Source organism: Miniopterus schreibersii (assembly GCF_964146895.1).
Source record: "Miniopterus schreibersii genome assembly, chromosome: 8".
NCBI lineage: Eukaryota > Metazoa > Chordata > Mammalia > Chiroptera > Miniopteridae > Miniopterus > Miniopterus schreibersii.
In genome coordinates, this window is record NC_138109.1 from 18556460 (window position 1) to 18575474 (window position 19015).

General features: G+C 51.6%; 2 protein-coding genes and 1 long non-coding RNA gene across 5 annotated transcripts in view; 1 reads left to right on the top strand and 2 right to left on the bottom strand.

Moving 5' to 3' along the window:
* Positions 1 to 1926: 1926 nt before the first annotated feature.
* Positions 1927 to 12562, bottom strand: A3GALT2 (alpha 1,3-galactosyltransferase 2; the record flags this gene model as incomplete). Its single annotated transcript, XM_081144565.1, has 5 exons — positions 1927 to 4690; positions 6949 to 7086; positions 7370 to 7459; positions 7664 to 7747; positions 12540 to 12562. 5 exons carry the CDS (start codon positions 12560 to 12562, stop codon positions 4003 to 4005), a joined length of 1023 nt encoding a protein of 340 aa, XP_081000691.1. The 3' UTR covers positions 1927 to 4002.
* On the top strand, positions 4594 to 11285 carry LOC308561110. Its single transcript, XR_013999436.1, has 4 exons — positions 4594 to 4674; positions 5497 to 5553; positions 9042 to 9189; positions 11051 to 11285. It is a non-coding gene; the product is annotated as an uncharacterized lncRNA (long non-coding RNA).
* Positions 12563 to 15595: 3033 nt separating the features above from the next.
* PHC2 (polyhomeotic homolog 2) overlaps positions 15596 to 19015 on the bottom strand; it is an 83164-nt gene continuing 79744 nt past the window's right edge. For all 3 annotated transcript variants that reach the window (XM_081143873.1, XM_081143874.1, XM_081143875.1), the window contains one exon: positions 15596 to 17003. In XM_081143873.1, the coding sequence (XP_080999999.1) occupies positions 16849 to 17003 (155 nt within the window). In that variant the 3' untranslated portion in view covers positions 15596 to 16848. The remainder of the gene's footprint in view (positions 17004 to 19015) is intronic.

Consider the following 19015-nt stretch of genomic DNA (forward strand, 5'->3'; position numbering starts at 1 on the left):
CCTACAGATTGGGGCTTGCTTTTTCCTCAAAGGGCTGGTTGCCAAACATTTACCAGCACACCACTGGCTGAATCTCCGATCAGATTCTCCATTCCACGAATTAGGAACAAGTGAGGAGGTGGTGGGCACCTGAACGGGCGAACCCCGTGGACTAGGTAGGGGTCGGGGTGGCTGTGTTATGCAGAAGGAGGCAGGGATGGCCCGAGGAGACCGGGAGCCAGCAGCAACCTCAGTCTCTACCTTCTGGCCAAGTTTAATTTCCTGTTTGTTCTCACATCAATGAATTTAATTGCTACTGGTGTAACATTGGGTAAGTACTTAATCTTTCTGTGCTGGTTTTCTCATACTTAAAATGAGGGATATACTAGTAACCAACTTAAAGGGTGGGTGTGAGGATTAAATGAATCAATACACGTCTAATGCTTAGAACTGTGCAGGGAACTTCATAGCCAATAGATGGTAGTTGCTATAATTTGATGTAGCCCTGGTGGAGCTGTGTCTCTTCTGATCAATGGATAGCTGAGGATGGAAATTTCTGGAGGCAGCATCTGAGCTGATAGCAGGGTGAGGCGTCTAGGATAGGTGAAGACTGCAGACAGCAGTGACACTCAGGGCAATGGGAGTCTGAATTTCACCTGCTTGCCCAGAAGCTCTCGGGAGCGTCCATTGTCCCTGAGGGCCCCAGCATACATGTTGAGGACAGTGTAGATGGCCAGGGAAGTAGCTGCAGAAGGAACTTCAGCCCCTTTGTTATTCCTGCTTCAGCCCAGTCCCCTCTACTGTCCCCATCCCCACCTTGGGCCTCTGCATATGACAAGGAGGGAGCTGTTTCCAAGAAGTTGTTCATTGTTCCACCTTGTAGCTGCCTTGACCCCTCCCCCTCTGCAGGAAGGTCTTCACCCCACAGCATGAGGCTGCCTGAGCCCAGCACCTAGAACCCCCTGACTGTGTCATCATTTTCTCTTTAAAACAGAAAACGACTGTTCTTTGGTGAATTCTTTGCACTCCGTGAACCTGTTGGAGAAGGGGCAGGTAAGGAGGGGGAAGGCAAGTTATGTTTTCTGGAGCACCACACCCCTGCAGGGAGGGCAACTGGCACCTCTACTTTACATGTGAGAAAACTGAGACCCAGCAAAGGTTAGGAACTTGTCCATAGTCACACACACAGTTAGAAGAACAGCTGAATCCCACCCAGGTCTTACCTGCTCATGCTCAGGTCTCTCTTTCCCTAGGGTCATGTGTGTGGCCCTTAGTGAATGTTCTAGGGTAAGATGGGGATCATAGTCCCAGAGGAAGGGATGTGCCAGATCATGGTCTAACCTGTTCTTAGGCACACTTGGCCTGTTCTTATCTCTGATCCAGTGGCCAAAAGGCCTTCTGGGTTTTCCTTATCTAGTTTAGGTAAGAGATACTAGGGAACCTTGAAATGCTTTTGAGAGGGGAGGTTATCTTTTATTCCGTATCATCAGTAACTGGAACTTGCTTGTAAATGTTACTAGATTATATACACCATCAGGACTGGTTTATAGCTGGAATTGCTATCCTACCTGGGGACAGTGGAGGCTGTTAAAAGTGCAAGTCTTTGAGAACACTACATAATGGACTCAGGAGACCTGAAGTGAAATACCACCCTCTCAGGGCCTCAGTGTTCCCAGCTGTCAGACAATAGCTCACGGGCTTCCAGTGGTTACCTTTCCTGTCACCTTGGCTCTGGGACCACCTTTTCTGGAGGACCTGATGACTTCATGCTCCTATTTGGAGCCTCTGTTTTTCCCTGTTGAAGATGAAGAGGCTGGACTGCAGCCATGGATGAAGAAAAGTCTCTCCTAGATACTGTGGCCAAACAGACTTATGAGCCCCAGATCAAGGAAATGTCATTTTTGTTAACTTTGACTCTTCAGGAAAAAGGGCCATAAAGACACTGTTGGAATAACTTATTTTATTATGATGTCAACAAAAGAACTCGCAGCATATAGAAAAGTCTCATAAGAGTTTATCTGCACCCTGGCATATGGCTCAGTCGGTTGGGGAACCTCCTAGGAGGTTTGCCATGCACCAGGTGGTTGCCAGTTCAATTCCCAGTCAAGGCACATGCCCAAGTTGTGCGATCAATCCCTGGTAGGGGGCATGTAGGAGGCAGCTGATCAATGTTGCACCATTGATGTTTCTCTCCCTCTCTCTCTAAAAATCAATAAACTATTCTTTAAAAAACAAAACAAAAATAGATGAGTGGGCAACCATCCCAGTAAACACATTAAAAAAAAAAAAAGCCTGGCCAGTGTGGCTCAGTGGTTAATCATTGGCTTAGGATCCAGGAGATCGAGGTTTGATTCCCCATCAGGGCACATGCCCTGGGGTTTCGGGATGGATCTCCAGTAGGGGGCGTGCAGGAGGCAGCCGATCAATGACTCTCTCATCGTTGATGTTTCTCTCTTACCCCCTTTCCTCTATCTGGAATCAATGAACATATATTAAAAAAAAAAAAAAAAGCTTATTTGAGCCAAATTTTGAGGTCATGCCTGGAAGCAAAATCTCAAAGGATTGAGAAAATGCTCTGGAGAAAAGCAGTTCTTCAGTTCTTTTTATGCATCTAGAATTAGAGGAGAAAACATAAGGAGGGAGGGTACATGCAATCCATCGGTGGTGGATTACAAAGCAAAGCAGGGAAATCTCTATGGTTAAAAAGCAAAATGGAGAAAGCATAGCTTTGGTGGGTACAGGATAGTTAGTAATTAACATTTACAACACACAGACATGGTATTCAGGGAAACAAAATAACAATGAGGGGTTCTGGTGGTCTTGTGCTCTGCTGCTTGTGGTTGTGCCCTCGAGGGGTCTAGAAAAGATCACTCTGCCATTTCAAAAGTATGTTACCCTAGATGCATAAGAACAGTGGACAGGGCTCACTTGAGGTAAAGAGCGACCTTTGCTAAGGATGCTCTAAGCCTGGGACGAGACTACCCACTATGGCCTGCCCAGTGAGGAATTTATGATCAGACCTTCCTGTGTGATTGCTGAGCTTGTCAGGCCTGCCATGTGGGCCCCTGAACTTCTCAGGTTTATTTCATAGCCCCTTTTTCATTCATAATAATATTACTTAAATATGTACAAACATATTACTTAAATATGCTTGAGGGTGGGGGAGGTGACAGGTCAGAGCCAAGGAACTGGATGCCACTGGGAGGGGGACTTTACATCCCCACAGGTGGCATCGACTGGGTTAGGTAAGGTCAGAGGTGAAAGGTCTGTGTGCCTCAGTCCCCATCAAAAGTAAAGGAAAGGAGATCTTACAAGTGAAAAGCTCCCGACCTTTTTGTAATGCAAGTGTCCGATTTAAGCTGATTGCCAAGGCAGTCACTTCAAAGAGAGCTGTCTCCAATGAACACGTTGCCAGCCACGCGACTAGAGAGCGAGGCCGCATCCCCCACTGAGGAGCCTTTGTTTTAGAGATCTTGGTTGATTTCAATACCTAACCACTTGGGCTACTTGTTTCTTCTCTTCCTGAGCTTTAAATACTTGCTGTTATATTTTGAATTCACTCATAGAGTGAGTCCGCGGAAGGCCCAGAACCCCGCTCTCCATCCCAATAAAAGCGAGACTCCAGGCCTGCGCGCTCTGCACCGGAGACCCTGCAGTGTGGCTCCTGGTGCGCTGTGTAACTCCCAGGTCCCGTAAGCAATAAGCCTGTCTTCTCTTCGGCGTCATGATGGCTTCAGCTGAAGAACCACATGCCCAGGTCCAACCGCAACATGGTCTGTTCATAGGCCGGGCCCAGCACAAAACACTGCGGAGGGCCAGGGCGCCCTCCCCCCACCTCCCGTCTGGGCACCCGCAGGAGGCGGTAGAGACGTTTTCACCCCATCTCTCTCGGTCCTCCAAAGCGCCATGCCGCTTCCAGAAGGGACCACAATGGCTGCGGGGTCTCTCCTCGCTGTCCCGCGCACTCCGCACCCCCCCAGCGCCCAGGTGTCCCGCGGGTGGGGCGAGGCCCGGCGCTGGCTCCTAGTTCCGCACCACGGCGTACTCCTTGGGCGCCCAGAGCAGCCGCGGGTGGCGGATCTCGGCTCGCCGGCCTATTTCCGGGGACCAGCAGAACTCCGGCGACAGCACCTTGGCGGGCTTGTGCAGCCAGAAGTACTTGTTGAGGTGGCTCTCGTCGTGCCAGCGCGCCTCGAGGCCGCGCTCGCGGTCCTGCCGCTGGCCCCGCGCGCAGTGCGCCGTCAGCAGGCGCAGCGCCGGCACGCTGCCCCCGAACAGGGCCGCGTGGTAGTAGAAGTCGCCCTCGTCCGGCGCCAGGGCGGCGGCCGAGCGCGCGTCGCGCTCATAGGGCAGCAGCCTCCGCGGCCAGTGGTAGTGCCAGGAGTGCAGCTGCGCCACCGAGTCGGCCAGCGTCTCGGGCCCGAAGGCGCCGCTGAAGTACTGGTCCACGTCCATGCAGAACACGAAGTGCGCCTCGCGGCCCAGCCGGCCGCCCAGCGCCGCGTGCAGCGTGCGCATGCGCCCCATCGAGACGTCCTGCCAGCGCCGCTCGCGCAGCACGCGCTCCACACGCAGCCGGCGGCCGGGGCCCAGCGGCGGGCGCCGCACGGCGTCCGGGCGCTCGGTGAACACGTAGTAGACCACGCGCTGGCCCACCATGAAGTACTGCTCGGCCGTCTCCAGGAAGCGCGCCAGGTACTTCTCCAGGTACCTGCGGGGGGGGCGGGGCGGGGCGGGGCTCCAGGTCAGCCGGGACGGGCGCCCGGCGCGGCCTGGCCCCGCCTCAGCCGCCCGTCTCCTCCCCGCCCCTCCCCCCTCGAGCTGCCCGCTCCCCGCGTTCCGGTTCCCGGCGGTCCTCCCTGTATCCTGCGGCCCCAGCCCCTGGGGCTCCTGAGCTGTGCAGTCCCCGCATGGCGCCGGCTGATTAAAGACGGTAGAAATTGTTTGCCATTCCTGCCCTCAGGGGCCATGTCTTTCCTCCTTTGAACTCGGGCTCTCCCTGCCTGCTCTGAGTGCCAAGGAAGTGGCGCTGTGCTGGCCTTTGAAGGGCTGGCAGCGTTAGCCTTTGTTTTCTTTGCTCGAGTTCGGGGCCTTCGCTTAATAAGTCTCAGAATTTGGAAGTTGCAGCGATGTGGGGAACCCCAAAGTAGCCACGCAGAGAGGCTGTGTGGGGAGAGGTGCCCCACCAGTCTTTAGCAGCCGGCTATCCAGGGGAGACCCACACATTGGGGAGCAGTGAGGAGCCCTTTCAGGAGCCCTGTTGGAATTCCTGGCCCACAAAATCATGAGCTATAATGATAAATAATTGTTGTTTTAAGTCCCCGAGTCTGTGGTAACTCCTTACATAGATAACCGGAATGTTTGTAATATTGGACACTTTGTATTAACAGACTTTGGGATCCCAAGGTTCTGAAATAATAGTAATAACGCCTAACATTTATGTGGCAGACAGTATTCTAAGTCAGAGTGCATGATCGCATTTAATCCTCACCATTTATTATTATCTCTATTTTTCAGGGGAGGAAACTGAGCCACAGAGAGCTTTAGTAACTGGTGCAAGCATACACACAGCTGGTAAGTTGCAGAGCTGTGATCTGAACCCAGCTTGGCACTGGAGCCAGAACTTTTATGAGCACTTGCTCTGTTCCTGTTAGATCTGTGAAAAACTGGGATTGGAGACCTTGGAAGCCTCAGCATCCCAGGGTGTTAGACTCACAAAACCTTGGAATTTGGGACCTCAAGACCCTGGAATTTCTGGGCCCGGAGATCCTGACCCCTAGGGCTGGTGCAAGGACACTACTTAGTATCCGGAGTGGAAGTGGGAGCACCAAGGCTCTGCCCACCTGGCCCACAGGTCAGCCCTTGGTCCTGTTTGCCCCCTCGTACCCCAGGCTGCCTCCTGGCTTTCTCTCCCTTGTAGCGTGTGTGGGTCAGAGTTGGAGGAGCTCTGGGGTATCCAATGACAGAATTCCTTCCCCACGTTATCAGAATTTCTTCCTGGATGCAAAATTCTCATTACCTTCTCAAAGCAGTCTGTTTCATTATTATAGACTCTTCCTTTGACTGCCCTGAACTCTACCTCTGTGTACCTTACTTAGGGTTACAGGATCGGTTGCCACTCTCAGACAGGAGAACCCTTTGCCTCTGGAAAGTAGACACCCAGCTTGGACACCCCTGCCATCCATAATGGGGATGTCAGTGCCCCTGGGATTTCTTCTCCACTTATCACTCCGGCTCCTTCTCCATACCTCAGGGCCCCTCAGTTTCTCGATTGGACTCCTCTCCTGCAGTGATTCTGTCCTCTGCCCTTTTCAGGCATCTTCCCCCGTATCTACTCCCTTGGCCTGGTCTGTCCTGCTCTTTGATCCCTCCCTCCCTCCCTTCCAGCCGACTTCCTGTGATACCGTTCCCCCAGCATTCCTACCCTACCCTTTCTCAGTATCCCCCTCCTCTCTTCACTTCCCTCTCTACCCAGCTCAAAATTCACTCCCTTGCAGAAGCCCTCAGCCTCCCAGATCCTTTCCCTCCATTGGGCTTGCTGGGCAAGCCTCCCCCTCCCCTTACTTTGTGCCTGCATCTGAGCCACTGACCTCCAGTGGGCGCTTACTGCAGCCAGGCCATTTCCTCTATTCTCCCAGTTGCTCTCCCCATGTCTCACCATCCTCACCTGAAAGACGCCATCCTTTTCTCACCACAAACTCAGTGCCTCCAAATGGACCACCAGCCACTGGGCAGGTTCTGTGTAGGACATGGCTTTGAGCCCCTGGCTGCCTGTGCTGGGTGGGCTGTACAGTCTTGGTGTCCAGGAAGGACAGGAAAGGGAAGGACGGTCCCCCCTCACCCTGTCTTTGCCTTCTGCATCAGCTTGAGATCCTCTGGCTCAGGGAACAGGGTGCTACACTACCCATATCACATGCATACCCTCCCACTCCCTGATTGGACAGCACTGCTTCCCTCCCCAGGCCTTACCTGCCTACAGCAAAGACAGTCAGCCCAATGGTGAGGTTCTGCTGTATAGCCTCTTGCTGGGCCACATCTGGATCGAAAGTGCCATCCCAAATAATGGGGGCCCCCCAGGAGGTACAGGTCAGGACTTCAGGCCGGGCCCTGGCCAGGGCAGGGAGGGGAGATAGGTCCATTCATCTACCCCCTGGTGATGCTCACTGCCATCTCCCCATGCTGGGCCCTAGGGACCCCCAGGTGGGACATACTGGGTCCCTAACCCAGAACCAACACAGAGGATCCGTAGATGTGTGACCCGCCTGGGCTGCTGGGTGGGGTGCCTGGGTCACTCACTGGGTGAGGGATGTGAGGAAGGCAGAGGACGCTGGAGCACAGACTGTAGGGGATTGTGGGTGATCTCAGAGTAGGAGGGATGGTATCTCCTTACCAGAGATGCAGGACACCCGTGAAGTTGTCTCTTATCAGGGGCATTCTGGCCAAAGGGCAGGTGCCCATGGGGATGAAGGTTTCCAGATGCCTGTTGGGTAGGGGCAGCAGTCAGGGGCATGCCAGCCTGCCCAGGATCCCTGTCGCTCTGCTTACAAGTAGGGAGAGCCCGCAGGGCACTTGTGCAGGCTGGGATGGCTACCACCCCTCATCCCTCAAGGAGACACTTGGAAAGATCCACTTTAATCCTGCCCCTGTGGGACCCACCTGGAGTGCTTGGGAAAGGAGGTTGTACCTGACTGCAGGGAACCCATACAGGATCATCCCTGAGAAGCCAACTGCAAGTAGGATCAGCCGCCAGAAGATTCTCTTCCAGGCCCTGGGGAATGGGGAGGGGCATCAGCAACATACTGTTTATATCTTTATATTTATATTCACAATATCCATACACACAAGAGAAATCACTTGTGCAATTTAATCTTTTGTTTTATTTATTTTTAATATGAATATATTCTCTTCATGTGGTACATTCAAAGATACAAGAGGAAATACTGTGCAAATCTTTCCTGCCCCCAGACTCCTAGCTTCTCTGCATGGAGGCGGCCAGTGTCACAGTTCCTGTGTGTCTTTCCAGAGAGAGTCTGTGCACAGACAGGCAGTGTGGTAAATATGGTAGCAGGTTCTCCCCCAGCCCATTTCCCTAACCCTTTCTTTTCCTTTCCTTTTCTTTGTTATCCTGTTGTGGTTTTCATCTCCCCACAGATAGTAGCACAGTAGATATGCCATTCTGCACCTTGCATTTTCAACTGACCGTTATGTCTTTGAGGCTTTTTCATCTCAGTGCTTAAACAGCTTCCTTACCCTTTTTTCCATTGATTGGCAATAGCCTAATTTACCTGACCAGGTCCCTTCTGATGAGCATTTAGATGTATATCCTTTGCTTCTCCCAGTCGTGCTGGGGGGCATGGCCTTGGGCAGGTTTGGGGGATGCTAACATTAGGTGTGGGGTGTTTAGTCTGGGAAGGGGCAGGGACTGACCTTGGATGGGAGAGAGTCTGGGAGGGGAGGCGGGGGAGTTCGTGTCTTGGTGGCTGGAAGGTGAGAGCTAGCTGGGACTTGAAGATGAGTTGCCAGGCTGCATGGAGGGCAGCTGTGGTCAGGGACCATGTGTCTATCGTGGCTCTAGTCACCGGCTGGTTCCTCCAGCAGAGCTCAGCAGCCCTGTTCCTGGCTCAGAAGAGGTGAACTAGGATTTGTCTGTGGCTGGTTGTTTTCCAGGAATGGTGCCAAAAGTTGAGAATCTTAATAAGCCCCTTCTGGGAGTCTCACCCTGCTCTCCTGCTGTGTGCCCCTGTCTCTGGAGAGGCTGGAACCATGTGGTGAGGAGCACAGACATTGGGGCCAGACCCTTGGTTCAAATCCCAGCTCTACCTCTTATCCACTGTCTGAGCATGGGAAGGCTTTGGACATCTGCACTTTAGTCTCATCTATAAAATGTGAATAATCATGGCTACCTCAGAGGGCTGTCGTGGTTACTGAGTTATTACATGCTAAGCGCTGAGAACAAGGCCTTGCATAGTAATAGCTGAGTAAAGCTTTACCTGTTATAACTGTTCCTGAACAGAGTTAATAATAACATCATTATTCCCCCTCTGCCCCTCCTGCTCCTCCAGCCCCCAGGGTGACCCTGCCTGCTCATCCCTCACCAGGACCATTTCTGCAGCAGCCTCCATGCTTCCAGTCATTCCCCACACAGCCCCCAGAACATCTCATAATCCAAAATGCCAACCTGCCTTACCAGTTTCTACTTCACATGACCAGGTAACTCCCCAGAGAAGAAATGCGTTTAGTGGTCACACAGGGAAGAACACCCTCACTAGTAATCAAAGACATGTAAATTAGAATGGGGTGGTGTGTTTTGCCTATAAAATGAGCACATTTAAAAAAGAAAGAAAACTACCCGCTGCAAGAATACAGTGAGATGGGCACCCTCACACTTGCTGGTGGGATTGTAGAGTGCTGCTGTAGCTAAACTGCTACTTAGATATGGAAATTGAAGCTTTCAGTCTTCATCCCCTTTAATCCAATAACCTCAGCTTCTAGGAAACTGTTCAAAGGAGATAGTCTTCAGTATGGGTTAAGTTCACGCATCAAGACCTTCACTTGTTTCTGTTGCATTCAGCCTATGTGGGCACAAGCTCATAATCAGGCACTGTGCTAGGTCAAGGTTTCAGAGGAGAGCGAGACATGGACCTGTCTTCAGGGAGTGGAGTCAGGAAGATGGATATAAATATAAGATGCTAATGAGGGCAAATTGGAGGGTGGCACCTGAGCCTTGAGAGGTGGGAAGTCAGGGAAGTTTCCTGGAGGAGGTGACCTCTAAGCTAGGAACTGAGGGATTGGAAGGTATCCAAGCGAAGGAGGTAGTAGAGGGGGAAGGAAGGTCTATGAAAAGGAAACAACATTGTGCAAAAGTGACCAAATGTCTTTCTTAAGATACCACAGCCTCTATCAGACCTCCTTCTTGGAAGTGGAGTAGGGGCTGAATCATGGCCTGGAGCCTCTGGTGGACTGATCTGGATATCATTGGTACAGTGACAGGACATCCAGGGCATTGGTGCCACTTGATCTCTCCACTTGGATATCTCACAAGCATCTCAAATTTATATGGCCAGAAAGGGACTCTCGATTTTCCTCAGAAACCTGCTCCCCGCTCAAGTCTCCCCCAACCTGGGAAATGACATCACAATATATACCCCATTTCTCAAACTGAGGACCTAGGAGCCCTCCTTGATTCCCCCTCCTCTCTCGCCCCACATGCAGTCCACCAGCAAGCCCCTTGGACACACTCCACCCCACTCCCACGAACACACTCCATCCACGTGCCTTCACCTCCTCTTATTCTGCTCCAGGCAACCATCTGGATAACCGTCATGCATGCCTTCCATCTTCCCTGCTTCCTCTTGCCCCCCAACAATCCATTCTCCAGGATGAACTTTCAAAAACACATTAGCATACATTTCTCCCCTCTCCTAGACCTTCCAATGATTTCTTACTGCTCTTAGAACAAAACCCACACTCTGGGGTCTGGTTTGCAAAGCTCCATGCGTCTGGCTCCTGGGGTCTCTCTTGTGCTCCCCTGCTGTGCTCTGGCCTCCCAGCCTTGCTCGTCTTTGCATGGCTTGCCTTTCTTGTCATTTGGAACCCAGTTAGGATTCTCTTTGTGCCCTCTTTCACCCCATGGCTTCTGTCTGCCAATGACTCTGCAGTGTCTCTGTCCAGTTCAGCCCTCACTGAGCCCTGGACTCCGGTATCATGTGTCTCCTGGACTGCTATGTCTACCTGGGTATCCCACAGACACCTCAAACTCAGGGCTCCTCAAGCTGCATTTTGCATTTCCCCTGATCTCTTCTTCCTTCTGCATTCTCCATAACTGGTCCCAGTTACCCAAGTGGGACCCCCTTCTCACTCCCCCTATAGCCATTCACTCACCAAGTTCCATTGCACTTGCCTCCCTCATTGAGCCCTAAGCTCCCTCCTCTCCGCCCCACTGAGCTCTTCCTGCCTAGTCGTTTCTCATCTAGCTAGATTCCTGCAGTTGTCTGCCTCCCAGTCTCCGTCCTGTGCAGTTTCCAAGACTTGCTTTGACTTTGTGACCTCCCACTTCTGTATCTTTGCCTAGATTGCTCTTTTCCTGTCAACTACCATCAAGCTCCCAGTCACTCCTCAATACCCAGCTTCCTTCCTGGGATGCCTGCCTTGGCCTTCCCCTCCAACACCTGCTCTACCAAGAGCTCCTCCCATGCAAACCTCTACTGTAGCGCCTGCCAAACTAGACTGAACTGTCTGCCCCACTAGGCCATGAGTTTCCTGTTTTATTAGACTTTAGCGCTCACTGCCAAATCTGAGAGCCTGCCTCATAGTTGGTGGTATTAATAATTATTCAATAAATTAATGATATAATCACTGGGTTCCTTGTCTTCATTCTCTTTCCTAAACTGACGGTTACTCGTTTGCCTAAAACTCCATTTTCTTTGCGGTCATCTCTGCACTTTTTCTGAATAATCCCAGAAATTTACTGAGACAGACACTCCGCTGGGAGTTTCATGTCCCTATCTCATGGAAGTCTGACCACGATTGCTTAAAGAAGATACTGTGATTACCTCCACCTTATAAATGAGGGAACTGTGGCTCAGGATTAAATCGCTTGCTCTGGCTCACATACCCAGTAAGCGATGGAGCTGAGGTTTGAACTTGGGGTCCCTGTTGCTATTCCTCATGGGCTTGGCTCCTCTCAAGGTTCCTCACATTCCCTGCAAGTCAGTGTCTCCTGCAAAAAGCCTTTCTCCTCACTCTCCAGCTCCATGCTGAGCTCCTGGAGGGCTGGCTGCACCAGGGCCTCTGTGGCTCCCGGAAGCACGACTGCCCAGGAAAAGGCTGGAGCGGACCTCTCTGCGCTCTCAGGCTCTCCCTACCCTCAGAGCCAGCCCCTCCCAACCCGGATAGGGTAATCCCATGCTTATCTTGGGCACTGGACCTCAATCAGGGCAGTCGGGCAGAGCTGGACCCAGGTGGGCTCAAACTGTCAGGTCTGGGAGGGTGCAGAGACCCAGGCCTGCGGCAGGCATCTGCCAGCTCCTGCGACCATTTCCATGCCCCAGCCTGGGAGCCCTTCGTCCATAAGGCCACTGCCTGAGCCGTTCCTCCACATTCCTTTCTCAGGTATTTTCAAAAGGAGTCCTTCCACCCTGCTTCTACCTGCAGAAGGTGGTCTCTCAAGCCCACCCCATGCCCTGTTCCCTCCTTCCTTTCAAGAAGCAGTTAAAGATCAATCATTAGTTCTTAAGCAGGAACAAGCTTCCAATCCTGGACAGTCACTCCCATGGAATACAGAGACTTCTCAGTTACAGGGGCGGTGCACCCCAGGTCTTCATTCTCCAGCTCACCAAGGGGCCCAGAGTTAAGGGAAGCAGGAGGGTTTCCCCAGCTCCTCACAGACTGCAGTACCTACTAATCTCTCCCCAACCCGTCTATACCCCTTGGGCCGTGTTCCTTCTTAGAGTCACCTTCTCCCAGGACCACCTTGGTGCCTCCTCCTTGGCTGTTCTAGACTCCCCTCAGGTCAGCTGTCCTGCCCCAGCTTCCCCCACACTGGCAGTGGCCCCACTCACCTGAGTCCCTCTTTGAGAGCCATGTTGAGAAGCTGGTGGGACAGCCTTCTAAGAACTCTCTCAGTTCAGAGCCGGGAAACAAATGACCTGGCAATCGGGACAAAGCAGTTATAGGCCATCTGGAACCACACCCACAAGGGCAAGCAAGCAGGGATGAATTGCCTTGAGTGGGACTTGCTTAGGAGCGGCACCTGCTGGAGGAAGCTGGCCTCAGGCTGGGGGGGGGGGGCCTGGGAACCCCCTTGGGGCCAATCACCTGGAAAAGAGTGGACCTGAGTAAAGCCAGATCTGATGGCCAGAGGCCCTGAGCTATTTTGTACTGACTCCTTTACTCTCCAAGGCTCCTTGTGCCCGCCCCCCAGTGTCTTCTGGTCTGGTCAGGGAAAGGCTGCAGCCAGAGCCCCAGGGCACTGGTCTCCCAATTGTGGTCTCTGACAATTTACCACAAGGGGTCCTTTACCTCCTCAGAAAAATGGGGTATAGTCACCCAGGCCAGTGTAAGAGCCACACGAGACAGTGTGTATGGGAGTTCTAGAGAGTTTACCCTGGGCAGGGTTTTTTGAAATGCAGGTTATGATTTATCTGAGGGCCATGAAATTAATTTCATGGATCATGACCAAGATTTAAAACGTATGAATAGGAAGAGAATGGAAAAGAAAATACCACAATGCATTATACATAAAGGTAGGTATTGTTTTGTGAAATTTTTGTTTCCATTATACACATTTAAGTATGTATATCAGGGTTGGAAACACTTTTTTTTAAAAAAAAAGGTTTTTGTTGATTTTAGAAAGAAAGGAAAAGAGAAATAGACACATTGATGAGAGAACATCTGTCAGCTGCCTCCTGCACGCCCCCTACTGGGGATGGGGCCCAGAACCCAGGCACGTGCCCTGACCGGGAATCCAACTGAGCTACACTGGCTGGGCTGGAAACACTTTAAACTGTGGATGATAAAAAAAAGGTTTGAAAAATTCTGTGTAAAGTGTAAACAGGAACAAAAACATATTTAAGGACGCACCCTTTAAACTTACGATAGGTTGGAGCCTTTCAACCAAAGTAAAGAAATAGTGATTCACCATGTTCTTTTTTGGGAGTTTTGGTTTCCTCCTCCACCATGCACATAAAAACAAACTCAGGTGGGGCCTGGCTTTCATTGTCTGCCAGGAAGGGGAATACGGAGGTCCAGAGTGCAGACTTGCCCAGAGCCGCCCAGGACGCACTGTACCTGCAGTGGGAGGGGCAGGACAGGGAGCATCCCCGGGGCGCCCTCTCCATTAGGTGCCCTCCCCAAGGTGTCCTCAAGGTTCTTTATGCTCTCCCTCTTCCCCCGCACCTCAGGGGCTATGTCGGACCCCTGTCCTGCGAGGCATTCCCTATCTTCTGGAACAACCAGACTTTCCAGTCCTGGCTCCACCCTCTGGGCTCTCAACTGCAGGCACACCCGTGATATACTGTGGGTTTGGTGCCAGGCCGCTGCAATAAAGTGAGTATTGCAATAAAGCGAGCCATGTGAATTTTTTGTCTCCCAGTACATAGAAAAGTCATGTTTACACTATACTGTAGCCTTTTAAGAGTACAATAGCATTGTGTCTAAAATAATGTGCATACCTTAGTTTAAAAATACTTTATTGCTAAAAATACTTTATTGCAACTTTATCGGCAAGTTGTAATCTTTTTGCTGCTGACTGATCAAGGTGGTGGTTCTGAAGGTTAGGTGGCTGTGGCAATTTCTTAAAATAAGACAATGAAGTTTGCCCCGACGGACTCTTCCCTTCACGAACAATTTCTCCATAGCATGTGATGCTATTTGGTAGCATTTTACCCACCGTGGAACTTCTTTCCAAATTGGAAATCTCGAATCCTCTCAAACCCTGCTCTGCTCTGCCAGCTCAGTTGATGTGATAATTCTAAATCCTCTGTTGCATTTCAACCATCGCGACAGCATCTTCCCCAGGAGCAGACACAGATGCACGAAGTGAGCAGATGCCTGCTTGAGGCGAGGGTGCCACAGACCTTTGTTAAAAAAATGCAGTATTTGTGAGCTGCAATAATGTGCAAGAACGTGGTTTGTCTGCACAGAAACACAAGGTATGCGTGTAATCGGTTTCTCTTCCAGGTAGTACATATATTTTAAAATTGACTTGAGAGAAACATCGATTTGTGTGGCACTAATTTATGCATTCATTGGTTGCCTCTTGTGTGTGCTCTGACTGGGGATTGAACCACAACCACGCTCTAACCACCTGAGCTGCCTGACCAGGACAGTAGTAGTTACACTTTAACCGGCTTTCCAGAGACACGTTACCAAGGTGCGGGGCACTGGCTCTTCAGAGGGCTTCATCTTCCAGGCCCCGCCCTTAGAGCCTCTGGTTCAGTGGGTTGTGGCCTGGGCCTAAAGCCTATGTTTTAAACAAGTGGAAACATGGCCTGAAGGAGAAACCTAGAGAAGGGTAAGGAGCAGGAGGCCAAGTTGCCCCCTCTTCCCTTCCCCATGCAGGGTGTTAAGCTCCATGCCAGCGGGCGCAGTGGCGTCTTGTTCACCACCAGCCACTGTTGGCCGCATACCCCCCCCCCCCATTCTGCTGGTCTTCACTCCCACCTCATGTTCTGGCCTTTGGGTGAGTGCCTAGGTCTGGAAGGCCCTTTCTCTTTCACTCAAGGCTTAGGTGTTATCTCCTGGGAGACAACTTTCCAATAATTTGCCATTCCAGCATCCAAAAGATGCTCAGAAAGTGCTGAGTGAACCAGAGCCATTCCAAGGGCCATTCTGGACACTGAGCGACAACCAAAGGTATCTGCTAAGGGATGGACATCAGGGTTCTGCCTTGGGTGTTCCAGATGCCCCTGGCCTGATGGTGTCTTGTCTCCCCAGTGGGAATGGTGGATAGGTGGCTGAGAGCTGAAGGGGCTCTGGACTCTCCACTCTAAGGGACACCTGTGTGAAGAGCAGTCCCAACCCAGGGATTCACCCCTCTTCTTGTGTGTGAATGGGAGCCATGAGGAACCTACACCTGCAGGACAAGCATCCTCAGGAAAGAAAGGCACAAAAGAAATAGATTTTACAGATTTATTTTTTAAAAACAAAAACAAAAGGTTAAAAAAGTCCTTCATTTCCAACCCTGCCTGCGGTGAGTGGGGAATAGAACAAGCTGAAGAAGGCGGCCATCTCTTCTGGGGAGAGGCCCACTCTCCCCCTGGAGCCTAGAGGACAGGGCAAGTCAGAGGAGGCCCTCGCCCTTCCTGCCCCGCCTCCTCTGCAGGTAGCTCCCATTGCTGCTGGGGTCCCAGAGCCCAGAGGCTGCCTTCTTCTCGGTGGTCACTCCAGCTCTGCTCTCCCTCAGAGGCCGTCTGGTCCTCACCACTGGGGCTCCCAGGGCCGGCGGGCAGGAGGCTCAGCCTGACCCAGCCCGCCCACCGGACTATGTGGCCCAGCCCACCGGCAGCTTCCTTAATGTTGTTTGTGACAGCAGGGCAGTCAGGGGGACTTCACAATGTGGGGTAGGGGCTTCAGAGTTGTCGTGAGCAGTCTGGAGAGGAACATCTAGCCTTTGTCGCTTTCTGATCTTGTCCCTCTGCACTGGGGCTGCCCTTCTTTTCTATTCCCCATCCTGAGGCTGAGTGGAGTCCAGGACAAAGCACTAAGTGGCTGTTTGCTACAAAACACCTGGAGAGTCCAGAGGGTGGCTCTTGGCCTGTCTGTCAGTCCAGGCTCCCACACAGTCATACAGTCACACACACAGCGTTTAAGGCGTCTGTGCCAGCAGGCATGGCCACACTGGGCCCAGCTTCTCTCTCTCCACCTGCACAGGGCGAAGGGGAAAACACCTGGCTGCTTCAGAAATAAGCTGAAGGGGGAGAAGCTGGTGTCAGGAGAGTCAGCCAGGCCTGGAGAAGGAAAGCCCACACAAGGGCTTTCAAGGCCTCTAGCCAGGCTTGACGGCTGCCCTTGGAAGTAACCCAACTCAGGTTGGGAGCCCTGACCATATACCCCCTGGAAAATGGGGGACAGAGAGAGGGGAAGAGAGCGGGGCTAGAGTATTGGGACTTTGGAGGAAGCCAGTGCTATCAATATTTACAAGCATAAAGCCCCATCTTCTGCGCCACCTACCTCTCTGCCCCTCCCACAGAAAGAAAGGCCCCTGAGAGCCACTGAGAGGTACCAACACCTCCCCACCAGCCATGCCCCATAGGGAGAGCCCCTGCCCTCCAACTGGCCCCATGTCTGGGCCCCTCAGGAATGTCTGTCTGGCTCTGCTCAGCTGGGAGGAGGCGTCCTGGGCCAGAACCGTGGCTGCGCCGGCCAGCCCTACGAGTCCTTGAGCATGTTGATGCGAGCGTAGATCTTCAGGGCAGGCCCCAGTTTGATGTTCATAGCACTCATCAGATGGTCCTCCTTGAGCAGCAGCAGAGCCTGCCCATCGATTTCCTGGGCACGGAATTCCTCTGCTATCTCCTGGCAGCCTGGAGGGGAAACCACCAAAGACAGTGTCAGTCAGCACTACCAGCTTCACTCTTGGCAGTCACTGCACTGCAGACACATCATTTCATTTAATCCTCACAACCACGTCTTAGGGAAGGTGCTGCTCTCCTTATTTTATAGCTTGAAAGGCTAAGTGACCTGCCCAAGGTGGCCGGATTCCAGGATGGCTCCCCAAGATCCACGCCTCTTTATTCATGCATGTAGTGCTCAGAGCCCCCCCCCCCCCCCGCCCACCAACAAACTGGCTGACCTGGGAGACCAATAAGGTGTTGTGGAAGTGACGGCATGTGATTTCTAAGGCACAGCAGGGTCCACCTTGCTCTTTTGGATAATTTATTTTGGAGTAAGCTACCTACTATGTTGTGAGGATACTCGAGCAGCCCCCTGGAGAGGCCCACATGGATAGGGACTGAGGCCTCTTGCCCATAGCCATCCCCCTTGCCATGTGAATGAGGCACCGAGAAGTGAATTCTCCAGCTCCAACCCTCAGACACCTGCAGCTCTGGCTGACATCTCACTGAGACCTCTAAGAGACCCCATACCACCTTAGCCACTGGATGTTCCTGACCGGCAGAAACCTCCAGATAATTCTTGTTTTAAGCCACCAAGCTTTGGGATAACCTGTTTCACAATAAAGATAATTAATGCAGATTTTGGTACCTAGAAGAGGGTTGCTGCGATAACAAAACCCTAAAAGTGTGGGAGTGGCCTTGGGAGCACCAGTGGGTGGGAGCTGGAAGGCCTGTGAGGAGAGGTGCTAGTGAATGGCTAAGGTGCTTTCCACACGACTGGGAGTCTGACAGCCTTTGAGACTCTCCTGGGGTGGCTTAAAGGAACGGGAAGAAACGGATCCTTGTTATGAAATAGAAAACTCAGCCACCTGCTGCTGGCGGTTACATGTAAGTTTATTGTGCCTAATGAACTGAGTGGTCTAGCTAACATTTTTAGGCAGAATGTTGAAGGTGTTCCTGTATTCTTATTGGGGCTTACAACAAAGGAGAGGAGAGAGCTAAGATAAAGGAAAACTGTTAAACATGAAGGAGCCAGGATTTGCTGGTTTTGAAAATCCCTAGCCTCTCCAGATGGCAAATGATGCTAAAATTAAGAAATCATTTCCAGGCAAAGATCAAATACAGGACATGGTCAAGAAAACATGCTCTACAGATGAAACTGTGGGTGTGACTTAAATCTTTTGTTTAGACCTCAGAAATATCTAAAGTGCTGCCTCTGAGAACTATTCAATCAAAAGGCTCTCTAAGGGTTATGGGCGTGCCTCACAGCAAGGCTTCTATGACTATTAAGGGGACTGTCCCTCAGCTTCAGAAGCAGCCCAATGTAGAGAAAGGCTTATCTTAAAGACATTTGTGAGTATGGTTTTTGTCTAATGAAGTGAGCCCCCAACAAGATACATAGGAAGCCCACAAGTATTTTAAGAGAATCGCATTGGCAGAAGTGCTGCTCACTTAAACTGAAAGGATCAGAGGTAACACAACCTGAAAAGCAGCAGGAAGTAGGCTGAGAAAACAACTCCACTGAAAACTCAGGCTAGCTCTCACAGGAGAGGAAGAATGACCCAGAGAGTGGAACCAAGAGTTAAAGAGAATCACTCCCAGGCTGTGAGTCCCAATCAAAGAAATGCCAACATGTGCCCAGCTAGATTTCAGAACTGGTGTGGCTCAGTAACTGCTGTATCCTCCCTGTTTTTTCCCTTTTAGAACTGCATGTATACAGCAGGTATCCTATACCTATCCCACCCACCATATCTTGGATTTGTGGAGGGAAATGAATAACCTGTCTCTAGTTCTCAGGTCTTCAAATTAAATCATTTTATTTGAGGAGCTGGACCCAAGGAGGCTCATTTGTGCCTGGACCTGAGTTAGATGACAAGATCCTGGATTTCAAACTGCTGCTGTAACGGGATGAGACTCAGAGGACTTTGGCAGGGGCTGAGAGAGGAACATGGATCACTGGGGAACTATGTAAGCAGCCTCCA